The 26,258-nt window shown below is 43.3% G+C and overlaps 1 protein-coding gene across 1 annotated transcript in view; it reads right to left on the bottom strand.

Annotated features, from left to right (window-relative positions):
* The window catches only part of LOC309550243 (uncharacterized protein), a gene marked incomplete at both ends in the record, with an annotated part of 29,168 nt that extends 3,234 nt beyond the window's left edge, over positions 1–25,934 (bottom strand). Inside the window, 3 exons of the mRNA XM_082250654.1 lie at positions 22,528–22,767; positions 24,676–24,918; positions 25,740–25,934. Coding sequence (XP_082106780.1) covers positions 22,528–22,767; positions 24,676–24,918; positions 25,740–25,934 — 678 coding nt within the window. The remainder of the gene's footprint in view (positions 1–22,527; positions 22,768–24,675; positions 24,919–25,739) is intronic.
* Between the last annotated feature and the right edge of the window lie 324 nt (positions 25,935–26,258).

Here is a 26,258-nt window from a genome sequence, read left to right as displayed (position 1 = left end):
AACCACACGGGTGGGAATGTTTCAAATCAAATTTTACTTCAAATTATTAGCAGACAAAACAGTCAAGCCAAAATTAACTGAAGATAAGGAGGCTGGCTGCACACAATAATGTGTCATAAACGTATTTACAGAAGACCATGAAGCTGCTCTGCAGACTACTTCTGGTGCAACATGATGTGAAGCCGCCCAGGACGTTGAGATGCTTCTCGTCGAGTGGGCTGTCACCGCCTCCGGAGGAGCCAAACCCTCTACACAGTAAGCTCGCTGAATGGCAGACACAATCCAGGCCGCAATGGACCTTGACGAGGCCCGTTTCCCTCTATTTTTGCCTGAGAAAAGGACGAAGAGATTATCCGATTGTCTGAAAGAAGACGTTGACTGGAGATATTCCATAAGAGTTTTCCCTACATCCAAGGGATGAGGTTCATTATCCTCTGAAGAACGAAAGGTAGGAAGTACAATCTCCTGGTTCTCATGAAAAACCGATGATACCTTCGGATTGGAATTGAGCATCGGAATTAGGACTACTCGGTCCGGGAAGAACGTGAGAAAAGGTTCTTTATAACCAAGAGAACTGATCTCAGAAACTCTTTTAGCTGAAATGATTGCTACTAAAAAGGCTGTTTTAATGGTAAGATCTTTAATGGAGTCCGACAAACTAGATCTTGAAAGGACGTTAGGGACAAGGGGAAGGTCCCATTTTGGGAACCTTGGCTTCCTCTGAGGTCTGAGTCTGACCGCACCTTTGAAGAATTGTTGTATGAGTATATGCTTGGCCCAGGAGAACCCTGAGAACACCGATAAGGCTGATATTTGTACCCTGAGAGTCCCAACTGATAGGGACTTATCCAGACCTGCTTGAAGGAACTTCAGGACTTCTTGAACTCCGAAATTCAGGGAAGGATTTCCCTCCGGGTACGTGAATTCCAAGAATCTAGACCAGACTCTACAGTAAACTCTGTTCGTGCTAGGTCTCCTAGAGTTCATTAAAGTAGGGATTGCCCCAGGAGGGCATCCGAGTGACTCCAACCTCTCCCTCTCAAGAACCAGACCGTTAACCTGAGCAAGGCGGGGCAGGGGTGTAATGTTGTTCCCTGCGAGAGAAGGTCTGGTTTGATGGGCAGGGGAATCGGGCTCCGATAGCTGAGTTGCAGGAGAAGTGGGAACCAGGGCCTGTTCGGCCAATGAGGGGCTACCATGACGATCTCCACATCTTCTGCTTGGAGTCTCTGAAGAAATCTGAGGATGATGGGAAATGGGGGAAAAGCATATGCCCTGCTGAATTCCCATCTGTCGGTCAGAGCATCCGTTCCGCATGCTTGGTGACACTTGCTGCGTGTGAAGTACCGGACTAGCTTGTGGTTGCATGGAGATGCAAACAGGTCTACTTCTGGTGAGACCCCTAGGGACAGAATCCACTTGAATGAGTCTATGTGGAGAGACCACTCGTTGTGATTCAACTGAACTCTGGAAAGGAAATCTGCCTGAACATTCTGTGGCCCCGGAATGTAGGCCGCCGAGATGTTGGACAGATGGGCTTGGGCCCATGTCATGATTGGGTCTACTTCTTGAAGAAGGGAGAGACTCCTGGTACCGCCCTGTCTTTTCACATAAGCCACTGCCGTGGTGTTGTCCATTCGAAGAAGTACGGATTTGCCTTCTATTAGATGATGGAAAGCTTGAAGAGCTAGAAAAGCCGCACGAAGCTCCAGGACGTTGGAAACCGGGGAGTGGGCTTGCGGGGGCCATTTCCCTTGAGCCACCTCTGTCATGCAATGGGCTCCCCAGCCAGAGTTGCTGGCGTCGGTTGTAATGATGACCCATGTGATGGGGACTAGAGAATGGCAATTGAGCAGGTTCTTGCGTTGGAGCCACCAAAATAAGCTGCTCCTCATGCTGTGGGAAATAAAGATATGCTGATCGTGATCTTCCGGATTCCACTGCCGAAGGAAGCCCCTCTGAAAGGGCCGCATTCGCCACAGTGCCCACTTGACCATAGGGGCCGTCGAGACCATTGTGCCAATGATCTTGAGACACTGGGATGCCGTCAGAAAAGAGGATGAGAGGGCTGGAAGGATCCTCTCCCGAACCACCGGGATTTTCTCTAGAGGCAGAGAAAGTGTATTCTGAACGGTGTTGAATTGAGCCCCTAGATAGACCAGATGTTGAGAGGGCTCCAGATGACTTTTTTGAAGATTCAACAACCACCCGAACTCCATGAGAGTTGTAGTGACCAGGTCCCTGTGGAACAAAAGTTGATCCCGGTCTTGTGACAACAGTAGAAGATCGTCCAAGTAGTGATGTAGACGTACACCCTTTGTTCTGATTAGAGCCACCACAGCTAGAAGGACCTTGGAAAACACCCTTGGGGATGTGGACAGGCCAAAAGGAAGGCAGATGAACTGGAAGTGTTGATGTTCTACCGCGAAACGAAGGTACTTGTGGAAGTTTACTGCTATAGGCACATGGAAATACGCGTCTTTGAGATCTATTGACACTAGCCAGTCTCCTGGAAGTACTGCTTTCTGGATAGTAGATAAGGTTTCCATTTTGAACTTTTCGTTCTTGATGAACCTGTTGAGATAGGTGAGATCTATCACAGGGCGCCAGGATCCATTCTTCTTCTGTACTAGAAAGAGGGGCGAGTATACGCCTTGGAATCTTTCCTGCACGGGCACCGGAATTATTGCGCCCTGAGCTACCAAAGTGCTTACATAGTCGAGCAAAACGTTTCTTTTCTCGTCCTGAGAAGGCAAGCGAGTGGGAATAAATCTGGACACGGGATCTGTTGAGAAAGTCCATGTGTGTCCTGTGGACACTGTCCTGATGGTCCAGAAGTCTGAGATTGAGGCCGCCCAGACACGCTGAATGCGGAGCAGGCGTGCCCCCACCTGGCATGTCTGAACGGGCCCAATCTCAAAAGGACTTTGAGGTTTCTTGACCGGAAGGTGCTGAGCCTCTGACCGGCTTACGAGAGGATGCTTGGCTGCTCTTCCAATTTCTCCTGTAATCTCGCCCAGGCTTATATGAGCGGGCATCCTTTGATCGCTCTGCAAACTGCTTTCTTGGTTGCTGCTTCTTAGGGCCAAAGAGGCGCCTATCTTGGGGAAGGAGACCTGACTTTCCACCCGTCACTTTAGTAATTGCATTATCCAATTTGTTTCCAAATAAAGAGGAACCTTCAAAAGGGATTTTGCACCAAGCCTGTTTAGAGGCTGGGTCTGCCAGCCAGGGACGCAACCACAGGGCCCGTTTGGCTGTGACAGAAGCCAACATGGATCTGGATAAGAGACGTAACACATCAATGGATGCTTCTCCAAGAAACACAGAAGCTAACTTCAGTTCCTGAACAGGAGAGTTCTCTACTGCATCTTCAGACACACTTCTTAATTTTAGTTCAACATCAGAAACCCAGGTTTCCATGGCCTTAGACATGGCTGCTAGTGCTAGCACAGGTTTACAAGCCGCACCGGCTGTGACATAAATTCTTTTTAAATCCAAGTCCATCTTCCTATCCAGAGGGTCTTTAAAGGACACCGCATTATCCAGCGGGAGTGTAACGTGTTTAGCCAGTCTGGAAACTGCAGCATCAACCAGAGGAGCTGATTCCAGGTGACTGACTTCTTCTGATTTAAAAGGATACAACTTGGACAGTTTGGAGGATAAGGAGGTCTTGCTGTCCCCTTTATTCCACTCTTCTAGGATGACATCCTTCAATTCTGACAGGAGCGGAAAGTTTAGCCGCTCTTTCCCCAAATGTTTGAAAAACCTTCTCTGTTTTACTTGTGGGGTACTGGGATCTTCCCATTTCAGAGCCTCTTTGACTGCTCTTATGAGAGGTGCAACAAGGGCAAAATCAAAACCCCCAACTGCACCTTCCTCTTCTTCCGAATCGCTCTCTGAGGATTTCCCGGAAGTGAAGCTTGGCTGAGAGGGACCTTGCTCTTCAGGAGCATCAGCAGGAGAGCTGGGAGTAGCAGATCCAGGTGTGGGACTAGCATTCCACTCTTTCATGGATTGTTGGACAATCCGTTTCACCAGGGATTCCAATCTCTGATCTTCAGACTCTCTTTCACCAGCTGCACGAGCGAAACAGGGCTCGCAAAGGGACTTGTCCTCCGGGACATGCTCCCCACAACCCCAACAGGCTCTCTGGGCCGTATGGCTACTGTGGCGGTGTGTGCGGTGTCTGGAGGGGGAATGTGAGCGTCTCCTCTCATGTCTGCTCCCTGATGGAGACTCACGGCGTCTTGACCTTGAAGATGATTCTCTTCGTGGCCTGACAGGGTCTCTTTCTTGACCAGACCTGGAGGAGCTGGGAGAAAGAGAAATCCAGGGAGACACAGGATTTAGCCATGAATCATGAGCCAGCATCCCTCCCTTCATATCCCTCTAAATGTACCAGCACTCACCTGTTGTGAGAGGGCTGGCCACAAGAGGGCGGTGAAGCAGGATCCATGTTTCAGGCAAAACCACAAATTCACTAGGAAGTAGAGCATACAAGGATCACTTCAAAGCAATAAGGAACATTCAGGTGTTGTCCTAATATGCATCCAACCGCTCTCCCCCCCCCCCCTGCATACCACAAAAAGGTATGCAGCATCCGGTCCCCACATACCTGGTAAACAAACGGACAAGGTACTGGGAAGACATCGCTATGCCCACAGTGCATTCCCAAATGCTCTGGAGCTGACAGGCGTTTAAATTTTCGCGCCAGGATGACGTCAGCGATGGCCGGCCGTGATCGCAAGTGCGCGTGCGCGGACCAGGCCTCGCTTCCGATCTCGGCGAAGTGCGCATGCGCAGGCAGCGAGCGGAGCTCCATTACCATACAGCGCATGCGTCCGCCGGACTGAGCGGAGGGGAAGCAGGAAGGAGATGGCTGGAACGCATGGAGCGTTCCAGCCGCCATTGGGCCACCAGGGATAGCAAAGAAAGATAGTTTGGAGACAAACAAACATAACAAAAACACTGCCATGGAGGAGACAAATCTTCAGACCCTGTCAGGATATCCGTCGGCCATCCAAAGCACCGCACAGTTATCAGCCAAAGGGGATTTTGAAATGTCACTCACCCGCCCGTGGCTGGGCCCTGGACATAGACACCGACTTTTCATTCTGAGGTAAGCCGACCAAATTCCAACAGGAAATAATCCAAATAGTTGGTCCTTGGAGGAGGACAAAAAAGGAACACTGGCTGTGCCTGCAAGCTGAAATTTATAGAGGGGGGTCCTATACCATTGGAGAGGAGGCGGGGTTAACCCACACGTAGGCTGCCATGGAGACTGCCAGGAAAAAACGTTTTAGATAAAATAAACAATAAAAATAAAAAAAATGGTAAAACACCTCGTCTCCCCGTGCTTATGCGCAACTGCGTACGCATATGTAAGCCCCACACATACAGTATGTAAATGGTGATTGCACTACACATGTGAGGTATCGTCATGAATGTCAAATCATGAGCAATAATTCTAGTGCCTGACCTCCAATCTCCAATATAATTCTAAACTGATAACCTGTGAAGGCAATTAAAGTGTCGCCTTCTGGGAATTTTAGGTACCATAGTTTAGCACCATTCCACAGGCATACACAACTTTGAAGCTTGACATGTTAGGCATCTATTTACTCAGTGTAACATCATCTTTCACATTTTATCAGAAATTGGGTATTTTATTGCATTGTGTGCAATAAAATACATTAAAGTGTATTTTTTCCCCAAAAAATTGTGTTTTCAAAACCGCTGTGCAAATACCGTGTGACATAAAAAATTGCAACACATAATTTTATGCTAAAAAAATAAATAAAAAAATATGTATAATGTTTAGGGGTTCTAAGTAATTTTCTAGCAAAAAAAAAAAGTAGATTTTTACATGTATGTGAGAAGTTTAAGAATTGGTCAAGTAAGGAAGTAGTTAACCACTTAAGCCCCGGAAGATTTTACCCCCTTCCTGACCAGGGCCTATTTTGCGATTCGGCACTGCGTGACTTTAACGGACAATTTTGCCGGTCATGCGATGCTGTGCCCAAATGAAATTGACGTCCTTTTTTTTCCACAAACAGAGCTTTATTTTGGTGGTATTTGATCACCTGTGCGATTTTTTGATCATGCGCTATAAACAAAAAAAGAGCGTAAATTTTGCAAAAATAACAATATTTTTCACTTTTTTTTTTATATGAAATTCCCCCCCAAAAAAATGTAAAAATCAAAATTTTTTAACATTTTAGGCCAATTTGTTTTATGCTACCTATGTTTGGTAAAAAAAAAATAGCAAAAAGCGTATTTTGATTGGTTTGCGCAAAAGTTATTGCGTTTACTAACTAAGGGAAAGATTTTTGTCATTTTTGTTGTTTTTTTTTTTTTTAACGAGTAATGGCGGCGATCTGCGATTTTTTTTTTGTGGGACTGCGACATTGCGGCGGACAGATCGCACCCTTGACTGACATTTTTGACACTTTTGGGGTTACCAGTGACATTTCTACAGTAATCAGTGCTATAAATATGCACTGTTTGTGTAAAAATGACACTGGCAGTGAAGGACTGTGAAGTTAACTTTATTGGAGAGGGAGGGGTTAAGTGTGTCTCTAGGGGCGTGTTTCTAACTGTGATTGGCTGTGGCTACTAGTGTAAGAACAGAGATCAATGGTCCTACATAGTAGAACCATGTGATCTCCATTTTTACACAGGGAAGAATGGACAGGCGGCTTTTTTACATTAGCCGCTTGCCTTTCTTGCGGTGTAACGCACGATCGCGAGTGCCCAGCGGACATCGGGTCCGCCAGGCACATGCGCGGGGGGGTCCGTGACCGCGCGGGAGCAGTAGCGCGCCTCCGGCGGCACGCGCTCGCTCCCTAGAGCCTCACAGGCTAGCGACGTAACCCTACGTCGCTTTGCCTGTGGGGGCTGACCGCCGCAGTAAATAGTCGTGCGGCGGTCGGCAAGCGGTTAAAGTTAATTTTAGGGAAAACAAATATAGTATATTATTTTCTTTTCCTTCCCTCTCCCCCCTTACACCCTTTCTCTTTTTTACCCCTTCCGTCCCCCTTTTTTCCTCCCCCCCCCCTTTCTTTTTTCCTTTTTTTTTTTTGCTCAGTATTCTTCTTTCCTCCCTTGTTTTTGATATATGCAACATATAATTTAATGTATGTTTGCTCAGTATATGTAATATCCCTTTTCATTTCATTCTATTCTTATCTGTATACACTCTATATTTATTATGCATTGTTTACATACTATAAGGTTTACACGAAATAGAAGTCGGATCCTAAAGAAGCCTGTATTGTTGGCGAAACGCGTCGATCCATACCTCTTTCAGAGTTCATCCTATATCTTAATACGTGTACTGTATTCTTATATGCATATATGAAGGAATTTTAATGCATCATGTTTCTGTGTGAAATTTTAATTGTATTACCAATTAAAATTTATGGTTTTTAGTCATTGTTAATTTTTTGTTTTGGGCGCACACCTAAATCCCCACTTTCCAGTGTCTCTTCTTTTCTTTGAAAGCTGAAATATACCCTGTACTTTCCAAAAAAATAGTATATTACTTAAATTGTTGCTAAATTGTAAAAGTTGTGGTTGCCCCAAGTAAGGATATACCCAATATGTCAAGGTTTATAAATGTGTGCACACATAAAATGACAACTAACTTTGGTACCCCCAAATTATCCATAGTTGATACTTTAAAAACCCACAAGTAATCACTTTAAAATTACCTGTGAATAATGGGCCTAGAATTGTTGCTGTCACTTTAGGGGGTGTGTGTAAATATTTAACATGTGTAGCACAAGAGAAGTTTTCCTATGTAGGTAACTACTTGCCCATCGTAGATATACTGCGGCAGGGCAGCTGCACTGTACCAGCTCCCGGGTCTGGGGCGCACAAGTGCGCCCCCACCAGCCCGCTGCTCGCTGTGATCACACACAGCGGGAGCCCAGCGGCGGGTACCGTGGGCTCGATGTCCGCCGGCACCCGCCGATTTTTCGGTATACAGGCAGAACCGCAATCTGCCAATAGGGAAGGCATGGATCCTGTGTTCCTGCAAAACGGGAAGACGGATCTATGCCTTCCCTTAGTAAAAGCACCTCCCCCACAGTACACAAGCTCTGGCTAAGAACACATTTAACCCTTTCCTTGCCCCTGATGGTAACCCCTTCACACCCAGTGTCATTAGTACAGCGACAGTGCATATTTTTTAGTACTTACATAGTTACATAGTTTGTGAGGTTGAAACAAGGCATCAGTCCTTCCAGTTCAACCTATGATGTGTGTGTTTGCTGTTAACCGTACATTGTATACCCCTGTATGTTGTGGTCTTTAAGGTGCCCATCTAATAGTTTTTTGAAACTATCAATGCTCCCTGCTGATACCACTGCTTGTGGAAGAGAATTCCACATCCTTACAGCTCTTACAGTGAAGAACCCCTTACGTACTGATCACTGTATTTATTTTACTGGTCCCCAAAAATTGTCAAAAGTGTCAGTTAGTGTCCAATTTGTCCGCCACAATGTTGCGTTCCAGCTATAAGTCGGCGATCGCCGCCGTTACTAGTAAAAAAAATAAATAAATAAATAAACATAAATAAAAGTATCCCTTTGTTTTTAGAGGCTATAACTTTTGCACAAACCAAACAATATATGCTTATTGGGATTTTTTTTTTACCAAATATATGTAGCAGAATACATAGTGGCCTAAACTGATGAAGAAATTTGATTTTTTTACATTTTTTACTGGATACATTTTTGGAGCAGAAATAAAAAATATAGTTTTTTTTCAAAATTGTCAGTTTTTTTTTTGTTTGTAGCGCAAAAAATAAAAATCGCACAGGTGATCAAATACTGCCTGAAGAAAGCTCTGTTTGTGGAAAAAAAAGACATACATTTTATTTGGGTAATATGTTTCATGACCGCACAATTGTCAGCTAAATCTTCCGGAGGGCAAGTGCATATTCGTATGGGCATATATGTATGTATGGGCGGGTTTAAATTTTTTTTTTCAGGGCGGGGGAGGGGCTTTAATTGCTTCAGCTTTAAATGTCCTGAATGAGTATTCATAGTTTCATTGGAAAGAATATTGAAATGTAGCACAATACATAGTGGCCTAAACTGATGAAGAATTTTGATTTTTTTTACATTTTTTACTGGATACATTTTTGGGGCAGAAAGTAAAAAATATTGTTTTTTTTTTTTTTTTCAAAATTGTCGCTCTTTTTTTGTTTATAGCGCAAAAATTAAAAATTGCAGAGGTGATCAAATACTAGCAAAAGAAAGCTCTATTTGTGGAAAAAAAAATGACATACTTTTTATTTTTTGTACAGTGTTTCATAACCGCACAATTGTCAGTTAAATCTTCTAGAGGGCAAGTGCATTCTCGTATGGGCATATATGTATGGGCGGGGTGGATTTAAATTTTTTTTTTGGGGGGGGGGGGGGGGGCTTTAAGTGCTTCAGCTTTAAATGTCCTGAAATGAGTATTCAATGTTTCATTAGAAAGAATATTGATATGTAGCAGAATACATAGTGGCCTAAACTGATGAAGAAATTAGATTTTCTAAATTTTCTTACTGGATACATTTTTGGAGCAGGAAGTAATTTGCATATTTGTATGGGCAGGGTGGAGTTATTTTTTTTTTTTTTTTTTTGGGGGGGGGGGGAGCTTTAAGTGCTTCAGCTTTAAATGTCCTGAATGAGTATTCATTGTTTCATTGGAAAGAATATTAATATGTAGCAGAATAAAAATTAGCCTAAACTGATGAAGAATTTTGATTTTTTTTTTTTGGATACATTTTTGGGGCAGGAAGTAAAAAATATTGTTTTATTTTTCAAAATGATCGCTCTTTTTTTGTTTATAGCGCAACAAATACAAATCGCAGAGGTGATCAAATACCACCAAAAAAAAGCTCTATTTGTGGGAAAAAAAATGACATCAATTTCATTTGGGCACAGCAATGACATACTTTTTATTTGGGTACAGCGTTTCATGACCGCACAATTTTCAGTTAAATATTCCAGAGGGCAAGTGCATTCTCGTATGGGCATATATGTATGGGCGGGGTGGGTTTACATTTTTTTTTGGAGGGAGGGGGGCTTTAAGTGCTTCAGTATTAAATGTCCTGAATGAGTATTCATTGTTTCATTGGAAAGAATAATAATATGTAGCACAATACATATTGGCCTAAACTGATGAAGAATTTAGATTTTTTTTATATTTTTTACTGGATACATTTTTGGGGCAGAAAGTAAAAAAAAATATTTTTTTTTTTTCAAAATTGTCGGTCTTTTTATAATTTATAGTGCAAAAAAAAAAAAAAATTGGCGGGGTGGGCTTAAATTTTTTTTTTTTGGGGGGACCTTTAAGTGTTTCAGCTTTAAATGTCCTGAATGAGTATTCATTGTTTCATTGGAAAGAATATTGAAATTTAATAGAATAAATATTGGGCTAAACTGATGAAGAAATTCTTATTATTATTATTGTTTCATTGGAAAGAATATTGATAGAATCAAGAAGTGATACAGCAATTTCATCGCACAATTTAAGAACCTGGGTATGCAGTTTATGCATCGTATCATGTGACATGGATATATCAAACTATAAATATAAAAATATACAAAACACAAAAAATATACAAAAAAATATAAAAATATTTTAAAAATGTAAAGTTAGCAATCTGACAACTTTTCTAATTTGCTAACAGATTTACTCATCATTATTAATAGATTTTTCTCACCTTTCCCATTTTGCTCAGCTTATCGGTGTTCTCCGGTTAGCCTGCTCTGGTATATGGCTGGATGGACATGGTCTTTATATACCCAGTACAGGTCCTTACGTGGTTATGTTTTGCTCAATAATCAGAATGAATAGCTTTTTTTTTTTCTTTTTTTTTTTTACAATGTTGAATTGTTTAGTGTTTCTGTGTGGCTATTGTTGGTAACTTTTTGCTTGCATCAGTACTCATATAGTTTACCTAGGCTGTCTAACTCATAAATCCCTTTCTGCTACACTCAGTCACATGATTAGGCTACAATGTGTGTTTTGTGTGTGTAGTCCCACATACACAGCACACAAAATCCATTATGATATATTTATACAAAGGGAGGTAGAAGAAGGCACTATTGCTTGTTTAGTGAACTAGAAAATTACATTTTACTTTTTTCTGAGCTGTTTTATTGAACCACTTCAATACACTATCACCCCCCCCCCCCCCCTTTCCTGCCCCTGGCCAATTTTCAGCTTTCAGCACTGTCGCACTTTGAATGACAATTGCACGGTCATGCTACACTGTATCCATATGAAATTTTTATTTTATTTTTATATTTTTTTTTCACACAAATAGTGCTTTCTTTCAGTGGTATTTAATCACTTTTTTTTTTTTGTATAACCACTTAAGCCCCGGAGGATTTGGCTGCTCAAAGACCAGGGCCTATTTAACGATTCGGCACTGCGTGACAATTGCGCGGTTGTGCGACGCTGTACTCAAATAAAATTGACGTCCTTTTTTTCCCACAAACAGAGTTTTCTTTTGTAAAGAAATATATAAAATAAGTAATATATAATATATAGAAATATAAAGAGTTTTCTTTTGGTGGTATTTGATCACCTGTGCGATTTTTATTTTTTGCGCTATAAACAAAAAAAGAGCGACAATTTTGAAAAAATAACAATATTTTTCACATTTTTTATATGAAATTCTCAAAAAAAAAAAGGTAAAAATCACAATAAGCGTATTTTGATTGGTTTGCGCAAAAGTTATTGCGTTTGATAACTACGGGAAAGATTTTTGTCATTTTTATTGTTTTCTTTTTAACTAGTAATGGCGGCGATCTGCGATTTTTTTTTTTTGCAGGACTGCGACATTGTGGCGGACAGATCGGACCCCCTGACTGACATTTCTGACACTTTTGGGAGTACCAGTGATATTACACAGTAATCAGTGCTATAAATATGCACTGCTACTGTAAAAATGACACTGGCAGGGAAGGGGTTAACTTTATTAGTGATCAAGGGGTTAAGTGTGTCCCTAGGGGCGTGATTCTAACTGTCAAGGGGCGTGGCTTGTGATGTAACCACAGAGACATACGATCCAACATAGCAGGATCGCATAGTCTCTGTGATGATCTAAGGGAGAATGACAGACGGCTTTGTTTACATCAGCCGCCTGCCTTTCTCCCTCTCCAGCGGGAGATCTGGAGTGGCCGGCGGACATCGGGATGTCAGGGAATGAGCGGGGGCGGGAGCGTGCCTCAGTCGGCTCGCGCTCGCCCCCTAGAGGCTCGTGGGCGAGTGACGTACCGGTACGTCACTTTGCCCAGGAGGGGCTGACCGCCGCAGTATATGTACTTGAGGAGGTCGGCAAGTTGTTTTATTAGTGACAAAAGATTTTAAATTATTTTAGTTGACGGTACCAGCAGCAATTCCTCCCGTTCCCCCCGTTTTCTACTATATTTTTTTCTACCACCTTTTATAAAAATGTTATTTTTAAAAAAAATGTATTTTTTATTATTCAATATATGTGTATACCATACACATGTTTATTCCTATATATTTATTTACATGTGTTTTTTTTCCCTTTTTTTTATATATTTTTTAATATTTTTACAGCTTTCTATATCATATTATATGGTAAATTTAACTGTATTACGTTAACCATTAGCTTTTAGCACTCACATATAGATTTTATTTGCTATAGCATTTAGTTGGAGGGAGTCACGTTAATCTCATATGTTGATATTGTGTCACATGTTTAATTATTGATGGTGTCTCCCAGGGGGTTATTTTATTATTGTCAGCCATTGTGCTAGTTTATTTATTGTTACGATGTATTGATTCGATTTTTACCTATTTTTCAATATCTTTTACTGCATCTATGAATTTTTTAATAGATTTTTTTTTTTTTTATTGTATTACTCATATGGGCAGTCATGGATTGGTGTTTTAGTGTGCAGGACCCGATTTTTCACTTTTCCCGGGCGCTATTTTTCATTGTTGCTAATAGGATTCTGGTCTTGTGGGGCCACAATTCAGTGTAAATCCCCATAGGTGTCTCCAAGGCTGTTCCGTAGCATTTCCTGCCTGTGTGTTCCTGTGGGCGGTCTAAGGTGAGGGTTTGCACTACCTCACTTCCGGTCCTCGCCAAGGAGCGTCACGGTAACCAGGGGCACAGGCATAGATAATTTCCTGTAGGCGGTCTAAAGCTCAGGCTTGCACCACTGAGGAGCGTCATTTGGAACCATGGTTACAGACATTTCCTGTAACAGAGAGACAGGTGTTCTATCAGAAAACCATACCCCATCAGAATTCCCTACCTCCGTCATTTCCGGCGCGGATCAGCTGTGGCTACGTCATGCACCAGCTGTAGCCGCGTCACACACCCTAGCATGCACGTAGTAGGTAGGGAATTTGGATAACATAGTAACGGATCATGCGAAAGTCCTACTGCGCATGCGCACCAACGGGTCGGGCCGCGGTATCTCTTATAACAGACATCCATCCGATCTCATGCCCCACACTGCACCGACCCGACACTGCCCCGACCCGACAATCCGATCTCAATGCCCCACACTGCACCCACCCGACAATGGAACATAGCTATGAAATGGACAGTGGGCATGCGATCTATGAAATGGACAGTGGGCGTGAGCATGGGGGTAGGGAATAGGATTGTCCCATTGTCTGGTCGGTGCGGTGTCGGCCCAGTGAAGTGTGGGGCATGGAGATCGTATGCATGTTTGTTATAAGAGATGCCGTGGCCCGACCCATTGGTGCGCATGCGCACTAGGACTTTTGCCTGACTCGTTGCGATGTTATCAAAATTCCCTACCTAGTCCGCGCAGTAGGACTTGTGACGCTGCTACAGCTGTTGCATGATGAAGCCACAGCTGATCAGCAACCGGAAATGAAGGAGGTATGGTTTTCTGATAGGGTATGGTATTCTGACAGAACACCGGCCTGCATCGCTCCACCTCCTCTGTACAGAGGGGAGCGTCGAGTTACCATAGTAACGCGGTACACAGACATAAACCCAGCTTATGCCCCCCCCCCCCCCCGCCCTTAGCATAAGGGGAGGGGGACTATTCATAATAATTATCCTAGGGATAATTTATTATTAGTTAATAGTGATTACTCTGCCTAATACCACAATCCCTGGGGCCAGGACTAGCGGAAGCACTGATTAGCCCAGGGAAATGTGGGAGGAGCTTGATCACTATATAAATCAGTGGACAGCGTGTCAGCATCACCCCTGCTGAGTAAGTCGTGAATGTGACGCAACGCGTATGGGTGGGGGGAGCCTGCACACGCTGTAGCACCCACTATCGCTGTCCATGCCGTCCTGGCTGAGTACCAGTTGATGTGAGTTTTTTATTGTATTTCTTACCCCAATAAACCAGTTGCTACAGAGGGCACTAGATTGCTCTGTTTATTTTACATATGCACCCTATCGTGATGGTGGAGAGATGATTATGATGAGGTGACCATCCTATCCCCTTTACTGTGTCATTTGGCACTGCAGGTCTGGCTATTTTACCCCACCAGAAGCACCTTTTTCCAGAGGGAGGACAGGACGAAGTAACGTATCCCTTACTATACAGCACCTGGGTGTGCAAAAAGCGGGTTTGGCTCATTATAACTTGTGAGCCAAACCAGGAGGTGGGCGGCCATCATTACTATTAATGCACTAAGTCACTTTTTGATTTAAGCTTTTTAAGCACCAGCACCTGGTCACTGGATATTAGCACAGCACGGCAGAAATTAATGAATCTTTTATGGACTTTGCACTATTTTCTGTTTTACCTGTCACTTGTGTATGCTAGTGTATCATCATTTGTTATTATCAGCACGAGCACTTTAATATGATAGCAATCATCTATTAACCATTTGCCGACCGCCGCACGACTATTTACGGCGGCGGTCAGCATCTCACAGGCAAAGTGATGTAGGACTACGTCGCTCGCCTATGAGGCTCTAGGGGGCGAGCGCGCGCAGCTGGAGGCGCGCTCCTGCCCCGCTCGTTCCCTAAGCAGTCCACGCGAGTGACCGGCGGACCCGATGTCCGCCGGTCACTCGCGATTTCCCTGTGGAGAGGGAGAAAGGCAGGCGGCTAATGTAAACAAAGCCGCCTGTCATTCTCCCTGATCTAACTGCAGAGATCATACGATCCTGCTATGTAGGATCGTATGTCTCTGGTGTTACACCACTAGCCACACCCCTTTACAGTTAGAAGCACACCCTTAGGGACACACTTAACCCCTTGATCACCAATAAAGTTAACCCCTTCCCTGCCAGTGTCATTTTTACAGTAACAATGTATATGTATAGCACTGATTACTGTAGTAATGTCACTGGTACCCCCAAAAGTGTCAAAAATGTCAGTTAGGGGTCCGATCTGTCCGCCGCAATGTCGCAGTCCCGCAAAAAAAAGCACAGATCACCGCCATTACTCGTTAAAAAAAAAAACCCACCAAAAATGACAGAAATCTTTCCCTTAGTTAGTAAACGCAATAACTTTTGCGCAAAGCAATCAAAATACGCTTATTGCGATTTTTCTTACCAAACATAAGTAGCAGAAAATAAATTGGCCAAAAATGTTAAAAAAATTAGATTTTTACATATTTTTGGGGGGAATTTCATATAAAAAAATGTGAAAAATATTGTTATTTTTTCAAAATGTACACTCTTTTTTTATTTATAGCGCAAAAAGTAAAAATCGCACAGGTGATAAAATACCACCAAAAGAAAGCACTGTTTGTGGGGAAAAAAAGGATGTTGATTTCATTTGGGTACAGCGTCGCACGACAGCGCAATTGTCCGTTAAAGTCATGCAGTGCCGAATCGCAAAATAGGGCCTGGTCACGAAGGGGGTAAAATCTTCTGGGGCTTAAGTGGTTAAGTTACATCTTACTAATCACGGATATTAGTTTTCTATCACCTGGTTCATTTTTTATCACTTTATTTTTTTATCACATCATTTAAGAGCACACGCACTTTGATTGTGAAAAATATTCACATATCTATTTATTAATATATATATTTTGATTAATTTTAGAAATTTGATATTCACTTTGTTTGAATTGATATATTATATCCTTTGGCGCTACATACCTTATACTTTTTTGAATACTCTTTGTGTTAGGTGAATGCACTTTATGTTAGCAGCCTTGGATCCCCTTATCTAGCTATTCAGCAATTAATTGGGGTTATTAGTGTTTATTGGTCAGCGCTGATTAATCATTTGTTTACACTTTATTATACATTAATGCACAAAGATGATGTGAAATGCTAATGTCCAACTCCCTGCAATTTAAGTTTTCCTATCAGTTTTTATGCTGTTAAGGTGTGAAGAATGAGCACTTAATGTTAAAAATGTTAATAAATAAAGATTAACATGTTTATTAAGAGATTTCTGTCGTATTTTGTGTTTTTTTGGGGGAAATTTTTACATGTGTGAAAATATCGGCCAATTTCGGCCGAAACGCGATCGGCAAAATATCGGTATCGGCAACTAAAAAACGACATTGGTCGATCACTACTTCTAATGTTTGGCATGCTATATGTTCCCTATTCTATGAGGTATCATTTCATATTTAGGTGTGTAGCACACCCCTCCCCCTCCTCCCCACTGAATTTTCACAAGCATCAAAAGCAGAGTCAAAGAACAATCCGTGACTTTGTTTTGTTCTTTTATTGAGGGATAATAACTTGGGTGGGGATTGGAAATTATGGGATGCCCACTTGACTTCAGAGCAACTTCAGGTACAACTCTTCCTATATACAGCCCTACATATAGTCTCTATATACACTCCACTTCTTCCTCCAGCACCTCACTTGCTTGCAGAACACAGCTATGTCACCCTGTTGTGTACTTTTGTAGCAAATGCCCATTACAGGCAGGGACTCGCAGCCCTTATATTTGGAGAACAGATAGGGTGTCACAGCTCACGCTTTCCGGAAATTCCTCTCTGAGGTCACTGATCCCAGCACCACCTCTTCTGGCACTGCCAACCCACCTGGCTGCAGCTGGCCCCTTTCACTAGTCCCCACAGTCCTCCAGAATGACACTCCCCAGCCCACCCGGCTGACTCTCAGGAGATCTCCCGAGCATGATGACCTGCTCCTGCTGCCCTGTGTTTGCTCCAGTGCCTCCAGGAAGGGTTTCCTCCATGTGTTTTAGGGGGAATCTTCCAGCACCTGAGCCCCAGGCTCAAAGTCACCAACTTCCCAGACTAGGGGGTACTCTCAAGGGTCACCTCAGAAATCCATCTTCCACTCAACTGACCCTGCCGGCATGACCAATGCCTATTTATGAGGCGCCTACCCCCTTCCAACCTCTTTTTGTCGGGGATTGGCTGGGGCCCTCATAAACATGCCAAACAGTCCCTTCTAGCCTCCACCTACTGCATCTGGAAGCTTCTCCAAGGTTCCGGAAAAAAAGGGGGAGGCACCAGAAGAGCTGTCTGAATGAGTCATCCAGCCTCCATGAGTCACTAATCCCTGACCCAGATTTAACCCAGGTCTGGCTCTCAGCCAAGCCAGTTTACCTACACTAGAACCTAAACTATGTACAGCTAGCACACTCGCTAGAGGGTGCTACAGCTGTATTTTCCTTTTTCCAGTCCTCCTTATTCCATATGCCATGTTGCATGTTCCCAATTCTGCAGTGCCTATTCCTATATACTATGCTGTATATGCTCTTTTCCTATTACCTCCTTCTGTATACCATGATGTACATTCCCTGTTCCCACTGTCCCATTCCATAAACTATGCTGCTTTTTGCCCATGCCACACCCCCCCATTTATCCCCTCTCTCTTTCTCTCGCCCCCCTTTCTCTCTCACCCCCAGTCTCTCCAAACCCCCCTCCCCCCAACCTCTTTCTCCCCTTTCTCTCTCACCCCCTCTCTACCACTCCCCCCTCTCCCCCCATTTCTCTATCTCTACTATGCCTATCTCTTCTCCTAGTGGGGGGAGCACTGTGTCAGGCTAGTTAGGGGGGTGGGGTGAGCAGTTTGGTAGGCTAGTAGGTGGGGGGTTGGGGGAGCACTATGGCCTAGGAGGTCATTGCCCTTCCCTGCCCTACCTTTCCCATTGAGTTCAAAGACAATATATTAAGGATATAAAAGGTAGTTTACTTTTTATTTCATGAGTGTATAGCTTTATTTTGTTAAGCATAAGGTATGTTATTTTTAAATTTAGTGTAAATCATCATTTTCTTTTTTCTTGTTTTTGACATATTTAACTTTTAATAAAATAAGATTAAGAAAAACTTTCAATTTTGCCAATTTCTTTTTGACATTCATTCAAGTAGCTTCCACAGTACCATATCCTAGCATTCATATACCCATTTTTCACATCCTCTATCACTGAATTATCACTTGACTATTGATCTTAGGTAAATATATGTAGCCCCATTGTCCAAAACAGGGGCTGCTATGTCAGTTTAGTTTCTGACTGGGCTGTAGTTAGCGCAGTCTGATAGTTTTTCACCTGGGTTTTCTCTGAGCTTAAAGTGGTTGTAAATCTTTACATTTACCCAGTAAAGTTACTGGCCTCAGGTAATACACATAGATGAAACAAATCCTCTTACATATGTTGTATCCGTTTATCTGCAGCCCTTTCTTCTCTACATCTGTTCAAAGTGCTAAATTTTAAAGCTTGTCTGGGAGTACAGAAAAAAAAGGGGGCGGAGAGCTGAAGTTACACTATACAGTAGGGTGACCAGATGTCCCCAGTTTCCTTAGTCCAGGGACTGTCCCCGGAGCCAGTCTGTTTCCGGATTTGTCCCCGGATTGCAGGGACGGCGCTAGGTGCATTAAAATGCCACCATGCACACCTCAATAGTTAAGCTTACATAGAATGTACCCTGACCGGCACCAGCTCAGATTGCATATCAATTGCAGTGTAGGCAGGCAGACTTCAATGCATTTTGCCATATGGCATCTTCAGGAAATCTGGCGAAATGCATTGATGTCCGTCTGCCTACACTTCCTTACTAACCAGTGACGTCACTTCCGGGGACTCTGTGGAACGCATGCTGGCCGGCTTCTTGGAGCGTTTAGAGAGGGGTGAGCCCATTACATGGTGGGGGAAAGGGGATGTAATTGATATGCGATCTGAGCTGTTGCCAGTCAGGGCACATACTATGTAACTCTAACTATTGATGTGTGCGTGGTGGCATATTAATATTTAATAAAACAGTGTTACACTATTATCAGGTGTCTCTGTTTTACCTCCATATAATTAACATCGGCCATCTGAGAGGGATTAGAGAGGTGCAGACCTATCAAGGTGTCCTGATTGCTGATAAGGCTGTATGGTCCCTGGGACCTGGCGCTTCTGGTAATCACGAGTTGGGAGCACTTGAATCAAAATAAGAAGGCACGGTGTGGGTGACAACATTTATTGAGCACTAATTTTTTCCACTTAAGAAGACTTCTTTGTATATGGACTGTCAATGCTTCACTTTTATTGAAAAGACAAGAACTCACTGCTCAAGGTGGTGTGATTGCCTGATGACTCACACCGGTGCATGCCCCGGCTCGCCTCCATGAAAACTTGATAAAGGAAAAGGAATTGACAGCACTCCAGGTTGAGTCAAAATCCAGATTTATTGACTGGACATCCAAATATGACAATCGTGACAAGGTAGACGCGTTTCACACACTGACTGTGTGCTTAATCATTACCTCACATTTATTAATTTCTGCTGGTTATATAGCAATAGTGTATTTTTGTGTTCACACTATTGGCACATTTGTATGTTATTTTCCATTATTTCTACATTAGCCATCACTTAACAGCACCTGATTTATATGTATTATTTTTAGATTTGTTTCTGCCAATCCAGTAGGAGGTTTATACCACTGATGCATGCTGGGAGGGCTATAAATATTTGGGACAGGCCTTGTGCTCGCTCTCTTTCCCAGGTCTGAGAACTGAGGGGTGCTGCTGGATGAAGCTCTGCCTGTTTTGCAGTTTATCATGTGCTGAAGTGGTTCTGAAGCTGTCCTGCCTGATCTGGAGGAAGCTGTGCCAAGGAGGAGACCCAGGGGAAGCCCCGTGCTGTAGACAGCCAAGAAGAAGGCTGGTCTTTCAGAAGGGCCTGGTGACTCACGTGGAGGATGCAAAGAAATTTGGGAACGTGTTTACAGTGTTGCAAGGTCAGTTTAAATGTTCTGGCACTGTGAAGCTGGACATTAATCTTGAGCAGGGCTTTTTTTCAGCGGTAAAGTGGGGGAACGCAGTTCCGGCACCTCTAGCACTGAATGTATTTTATGGCAAGGTGTGCTGGAGGGTCTATTGAATTTGGCTGCTGGGGGGATCTATTGTTGCTGGGTAAGTCTATTTCTGTCAGCTGGGGGGGGGGTCTTATGGTGCTAGGGGGTCAATTATTGCTGGGAGGGATCTACTGTTGAGGGCGAGGTCTATTGTTGCTGGCTGCTGGGAGATCTGTTGTTGCTGCTGAGGCTCTATAGATGCTAGGGTGGTATTTTGTTGCGGGGGGGGGGGAGGTCTGTTGCTGTGTGGGGGATCTATTGTTGTTGTGGTGGAGCTATTGTTGCCGAGATGGGATCTATCAAATTCCATACAAATTACTTAGTAGCACTAAATGATACTTCTTAAGAAAAACAAGCGCCTGGAGTTATATTTATTACAAATTATTTATTCTCTTCAATGTTCTTCTATTTATGTAGAGTGGTCCATCTTTTAAAGGAGTTGAGCGCTGATTTCCTTTTTTCTTATGAATCATTGTGGTATGTGGTGACACTATCGGCTGCTCTATCCGTGGTGTTCCACGATAGTTTTTGTATTGATCGACCCTTTCCTCATATCCAGCACGTCTAATACCTTATTTTAGCGCATAAGTTTACTTTTGTTAAATTTCTTACTAAATGATACTTAGTTCTGTATTCTCTAAAAGGGGCAGTACTGGAAGGTGGGAGGGGGTTGAGCCAAGATACAGTGCTCAGAGGTGGGTAGGGGGCAGAGACAAAGAGCGACTCAGAAGGGAGAAGTTCCTGCACCTACAGTCTGAGAAAAAAAGCTCTGATCTGGAGAGTCTGTAAGTGATCTGCTATGATATCCGGGACCCTCTAACCCTCACCTCCTTAACCATTCTGCAATAAAACTTTAAAAAAATAAAAGTGATTGGCGCCCAATATCTTTCTCGTCCTCCTCCCATTTTAGCCATAGACTTAGCCCTGGGGTGAAACGCTAGCCCGCCCCTGGCCTCTGAAGGTACCATATTGCCTTCGGGGGGTCAGAGGGGTGCTACCTATACTGTAACTAAGGAAGCACAAACTTGAACATGTGTTGCAAAAACATTCAGTAATTAAAAAAAAAAAAAAGTGCAAAAGACAAGAGATGTTTTCTGTCCAACACAAAATAAAATATTACATTTTTGCTTTTAATTTATTATAGTAAATGTGTGTACAGGTGATTGTGTGTCATTGGCTGAAAATCACATCTCACATCCCTTGAATAATGTTGTTACATTTTATTATGCACTTATTGTATACCGTATATACTCGAGTATAAGCCAAGTTTTTCAGCATGTTTTTTCATGCTGAAAAAGCCCCCCTCGGCTTATACTCGAGTCACTGGCTTCACTGTCTTTTTAAAAATGGCGCCGCCGACGTGTCATTGCGCATGTACCGCATGCCCGGGAATAGCCGAATGTGTTCGGGCTTTCCCGAGCATCGGCGGTGCATTTGCGGTGAGGTATTGGCGCTGGATGGCGCGATTTTTAAATTGAAGGCGCCTCACCGACAGGTAAGTGAGACTCCTCCGCAGCCCCTGCATTTCCTCATGCAGTGCTGTGGGCATGGTACAGGACATTCTCCTGTACCATGCCCGCAGCACTGCATCTCCTGTGCCATGCCTGTACATACTGTGTAAAGCCTATACTTACTGTGCCATGCCTGTACATACTGTGCCATGCCTGTACATACTGTGCCACGCCTATACCTACTGTGCCATGCCTGTACATACTGTGCCATGCCTGTACTTACTGTGCCATGCCTGTACATACTGTGCAATGCCTGTACATACTGTACAATGCCTGTACTTACTGTGCCATGCCTATACCATCACCTGTGCTATGCCTATACCATCACCTGTGCCATGCCCATACCATCTCCTGTACCATGACCTGTGCCATGCCTATACCATCACCTGTGCCATGCCTGTAGCATCACCTGTGCCCTGACCTGTGCCATGCCCTTACTATGACCTGCGCCATCTCCTGTACCATGCCCGCAGCCCCTGTTTTGTGTCTCGTGGTGGTCCAGTTGGGTCCAGTAGCTGCTGCATTTCCCACCCTAGGCTTATACTCGAGTCAATACGTTTTCCCACTTTTTTGTGGTAAAATTAGGGGTCTCGGCTTATATTTGGGTCGACTTATACTCGAGTATATACGGTAATAAAAAAAAACGAACACCTACACTTCAAGTTATATTTTTTTAAATCACTTTTATTGTAGAAAAACAGTATTTTGTGTCATTTTAATGGAGATGATGAAGACGCCTGAAGGAACCAACTTTGGGGCTTGTGGCTCCCCAGTCGGTGTATTTCCTGTACTCTCCAGGTCTCAGGTAATACTGACGTCCCCTGTAGTTGGGTTCCTCATAGAACATCCAGTAGCCATCTTGGACCTGGACAGAGTGGATGTCATGGTTGCGGAATCTCTCATAGACTTGAGGACAATCCTCAGTGAACTCCATCATCTGACCTCTGAAATCTTCTCTCTCATAAATCCTGATTTTGAAGGAACCCTGGTGCTTCATAATAAAACAGAAAGCAATGTTAGAAAAGGCAACTGGTCACAATTTAAAATGAAACTTGCACCCAAAGTTTTTTTTTTTTTTGTTTTACGTTTGGATAATGTAGAAATATCAAACTCACCCTACATGAAATGTTATTGATTTGGGGTCAATTGGAATTTTTTTTTTTAACCTTATACATTTTAAATTGTCCCTATCTTTTTTTTTTGGTATATAATCAATTAACACTTGACAAGGGATTTGAAAACGATGGGTTATCTAATGATATAGTACCTGCTTTGAGGCTGCATTTGTCTATTTGAAACTTCAGACTTAACTGTCTGTTAAGGCTTTTCTTCAGGTTTAACTCCCCCCCCCCCCTCCATCCCACCCCACTAAACTTTGCAGACTCTACTCCTCTCTCAAATAATTACCTGAATCCACAATCACAAGTCAGTGTTACCGTGTCAAGGAAGGCTTGCCCATAGCACAGATGAAGTTTCTAGGCGCATATGTATGTGCATGCGCAGGCCGACAACTGGCCAAACAGATGTGCATGGATGTGGGCATAGGCGCCAATACTGGTAACAGGCTATTTAAACAAGGCTGCAGCATTGCTTTTGTCAGGGAAATGGTCGCAAGAGAACTGGCAGCATTGCCAGTAGTACCCATGGACACACTCGGCGCATCCAGTGCATCCCTGTACGTCCTGACGCACGAATAGCGTGCAGGTGTTTGCAGTGGCGCAAACTGGCAAACGCACATATTGGCGAACGCGCGTACGCAATGCGTGACAGACGGAGCCTTTTGATGGCCTATAAAAGGTGACTGTGGAATGCCTCTCTTTGCTGGATTATCGTCAGCTTCCCTGTGTTCCTGTGCCTCCTGTTTTCTGCTATTGGATTCCCTGTTGTGACCCAGCTTGCTCATGACTCTGCCCCAGCTTGCTCCTGTCTCCTCCTCCTGGCTTGACCCTTGGCTTCCACCACTGACCTTGCTGCCTTCTCCTACCCAAAGAAAAGTTCCTGTTTCTTCTACCCAGCTTACCTTCGGATTTGCTTCCTGTGTTTGACCCCCTGCCTGGACTTACCTTTGCAATAGGCTGCCTGGCCTCATGGGACTCTCTGGAGACAATACCCTTCTGCTCTTCCAAGCAAACTCTTGGAGTTCATCAGGTCTACTTCATCTGTATCCTGTTGGCAACCCATGCAACTTTGGATGCTACATTACCTTTACCACCTTCAGGGGTGTGCCACACTTAGCCGCAAGGGGAGCCCTCTCAGCACCTTGGCCTCGGATCAGGTACCTGACAGGTTTTTTGCTGTTTGGTCTACAGTGTCCTGTGTGTTTATCTCGGATTCCTGTGCCTGACCACTGGTCCTGACCCGGCTTGCTCCTGATTACATTTCACTACTGTCTGTAAACCAACTACTCTTCTGCCTGCCATTTATGCCTGATCTGCTTGTCTGTTACCAAGCCGGATTGTCTGACCCTGCACCCTTCTTATCCATCCTGCTTCAACTCCTTCAGTCCAGCAAGTTTACATCTGGCTCCTGCTTCCTGCTGCACTTCCACAGTCTGCTGCCAGCCAAGCTCCATGACAGCTCATCAGTCACTAGCTTGTCCTGCTGCTTTTTGCTAATTATTTTCCCATAATTAAAATGCTTGGATGAGTTGGGTATTTTTGTTTAGCCTTATAGAGAAGGGTAATAGGAGAGAGAAGGAGAGCAACTTCATTGGTGCAGCTTATACTGGGAAGGCATGTAAAGCTTAAATTAGGTTTTCTTACCTGTAAAGTCAATATTCACCTATGATTACAGGAGTAGTGGGCATTTTACCTCATAAAAATGAGACCGAATAGGACATTATCATTTAACAGGTATAGACAGAGTTGACCCTTAACCAGAGTATACAATGTGTTATTACCTGGGGACTCAGACGCACAGACTTAATGGAGTCATTGTAGCCCATCCATTGCTGGAAGTCAGGATACTCTCCTCTATGGAGGAAGTACTGGTGTCCTCTGTAGTTGGGGAGCTCATACAGGATCCAGTTCCCACTTTCCACACGGATGGAGTTGCAGCGTCTGAAGTATGATGACAAGTCAGGACATTCAGAGCTACACTCATAAGAGCGACCCTGGAAGTTCTTGTCTTCGTAAAAGATGATCTGTTGATTAATAAAAAAAAGATCACATCAATTCAGGATCAATAGAAAGGCAGAGTTTTAGAATTAATTTAAACACTTTTAATACAGCCATTCTCAACCAGGGTTCATAGGACCCCAGTGTTCCTCCTGAGGTTGCTGGGGTTTCATTGAGCTGTGGCTACTTGTCCTCCCCTCTGATGGTGCCTTCTAGATCCAGGCCCATCACCACTTTACGGAGCCAGTAGCAGGGCACCAATGATCTTTAAAGCTGTCTGTAAGAGTGGCATTCTAACCACCACTGTAAGGGGGTATTGTTCCCACCGACCAACAATGTAAGGGGCATTTTTACAAATGACCCTCATTGGACAAATCCTAGCTGGGGTTCCCTGAGAAGGGAAAATTATTTCATGGGTTCCTCTGGGATAAATATTTTGAGAAAGAAGATTTTTAATTGGATCACTAAAGCCTAATATATTCCAGACTTCTACCATCGACCTACAGAAAAGAGTGGTGACTGTTTTAGGTGTGAAGGGGAAGCAACTTCATATTAATGGCCATGGTTTTGGAATGGGATGTCCAACAAGCTCATATAGGTGTCAAAGTCAGGAATCCACAAATATTTGGCCATGTAATATAAAAAACAGTCTCAGTTGTGCCAGATAATGGCTGTCTGGCAATCTTCCTATAAAACAGAAATCAGTATTTATTTTTAGTTACGAATGCTCATAATTGTAAGAATAAAAGGTAAACGTAATTATGTAGCTACCAACAATTAATATCCACAGGCTAAACCATTGGCTAAATATTAATTTTATATTTCAATATATGTAAATCCTTCTTACCTTTCCCATTTTGCTTGTCTTGTCAGTGTGCTCCTGTTGGTCTGCACCGGTAGTTGGCTGTTGGGAAATGGCCTTTATATACCCTTCAAAATGTCTGTTGTGTTTCGGCTTTGCCCAATCAGAATGAATATCTATTGCACACTGTTGAGGGTTATTCAGTGTTTCTGTGAGACTATTGTTTGTAACTTTCCCCATGCATCAGCACCCAAATCCTTTACCTAGACTGCCTAACTGAAACAAAACCTTTGCTGCAACAACCAGTCACTTGAATGTGTTGGAATCTGTGTATTTGTGTGTGTTTTATGTAAGATGTTATACGATGTAGAGTTTGGGATTCATACCATTTTTATTTTTGCAAATAACACCTAACTATGTAGTGGAAAAAGTCCCTATAGCATGTCTCTGACTTACAATCTGACCTGGATGCTCTTATTGGGCAACTACGTGTAAAATGAGGTTTAATATTTATAAATGTAAAATTATGTATTTTGGGGCTAACATATGCATGTGTCATATGTA

Source organism: Pelophylax lessonae, assembly GCF_965119305.1.
Source record: "Pelophylax lessonae genome assembly, chromosome: 1".
Classification (NCBI taxonomy): domain Eukaryota; kingdom Metazoa; phylum Chordata; class Amphibia; order Anura; family Ranidae; genus Pelophylax; species Pelophylax lessonae.
This window is presented reverse-complemented; position numbering and strand designations above follow the sequence as displayed.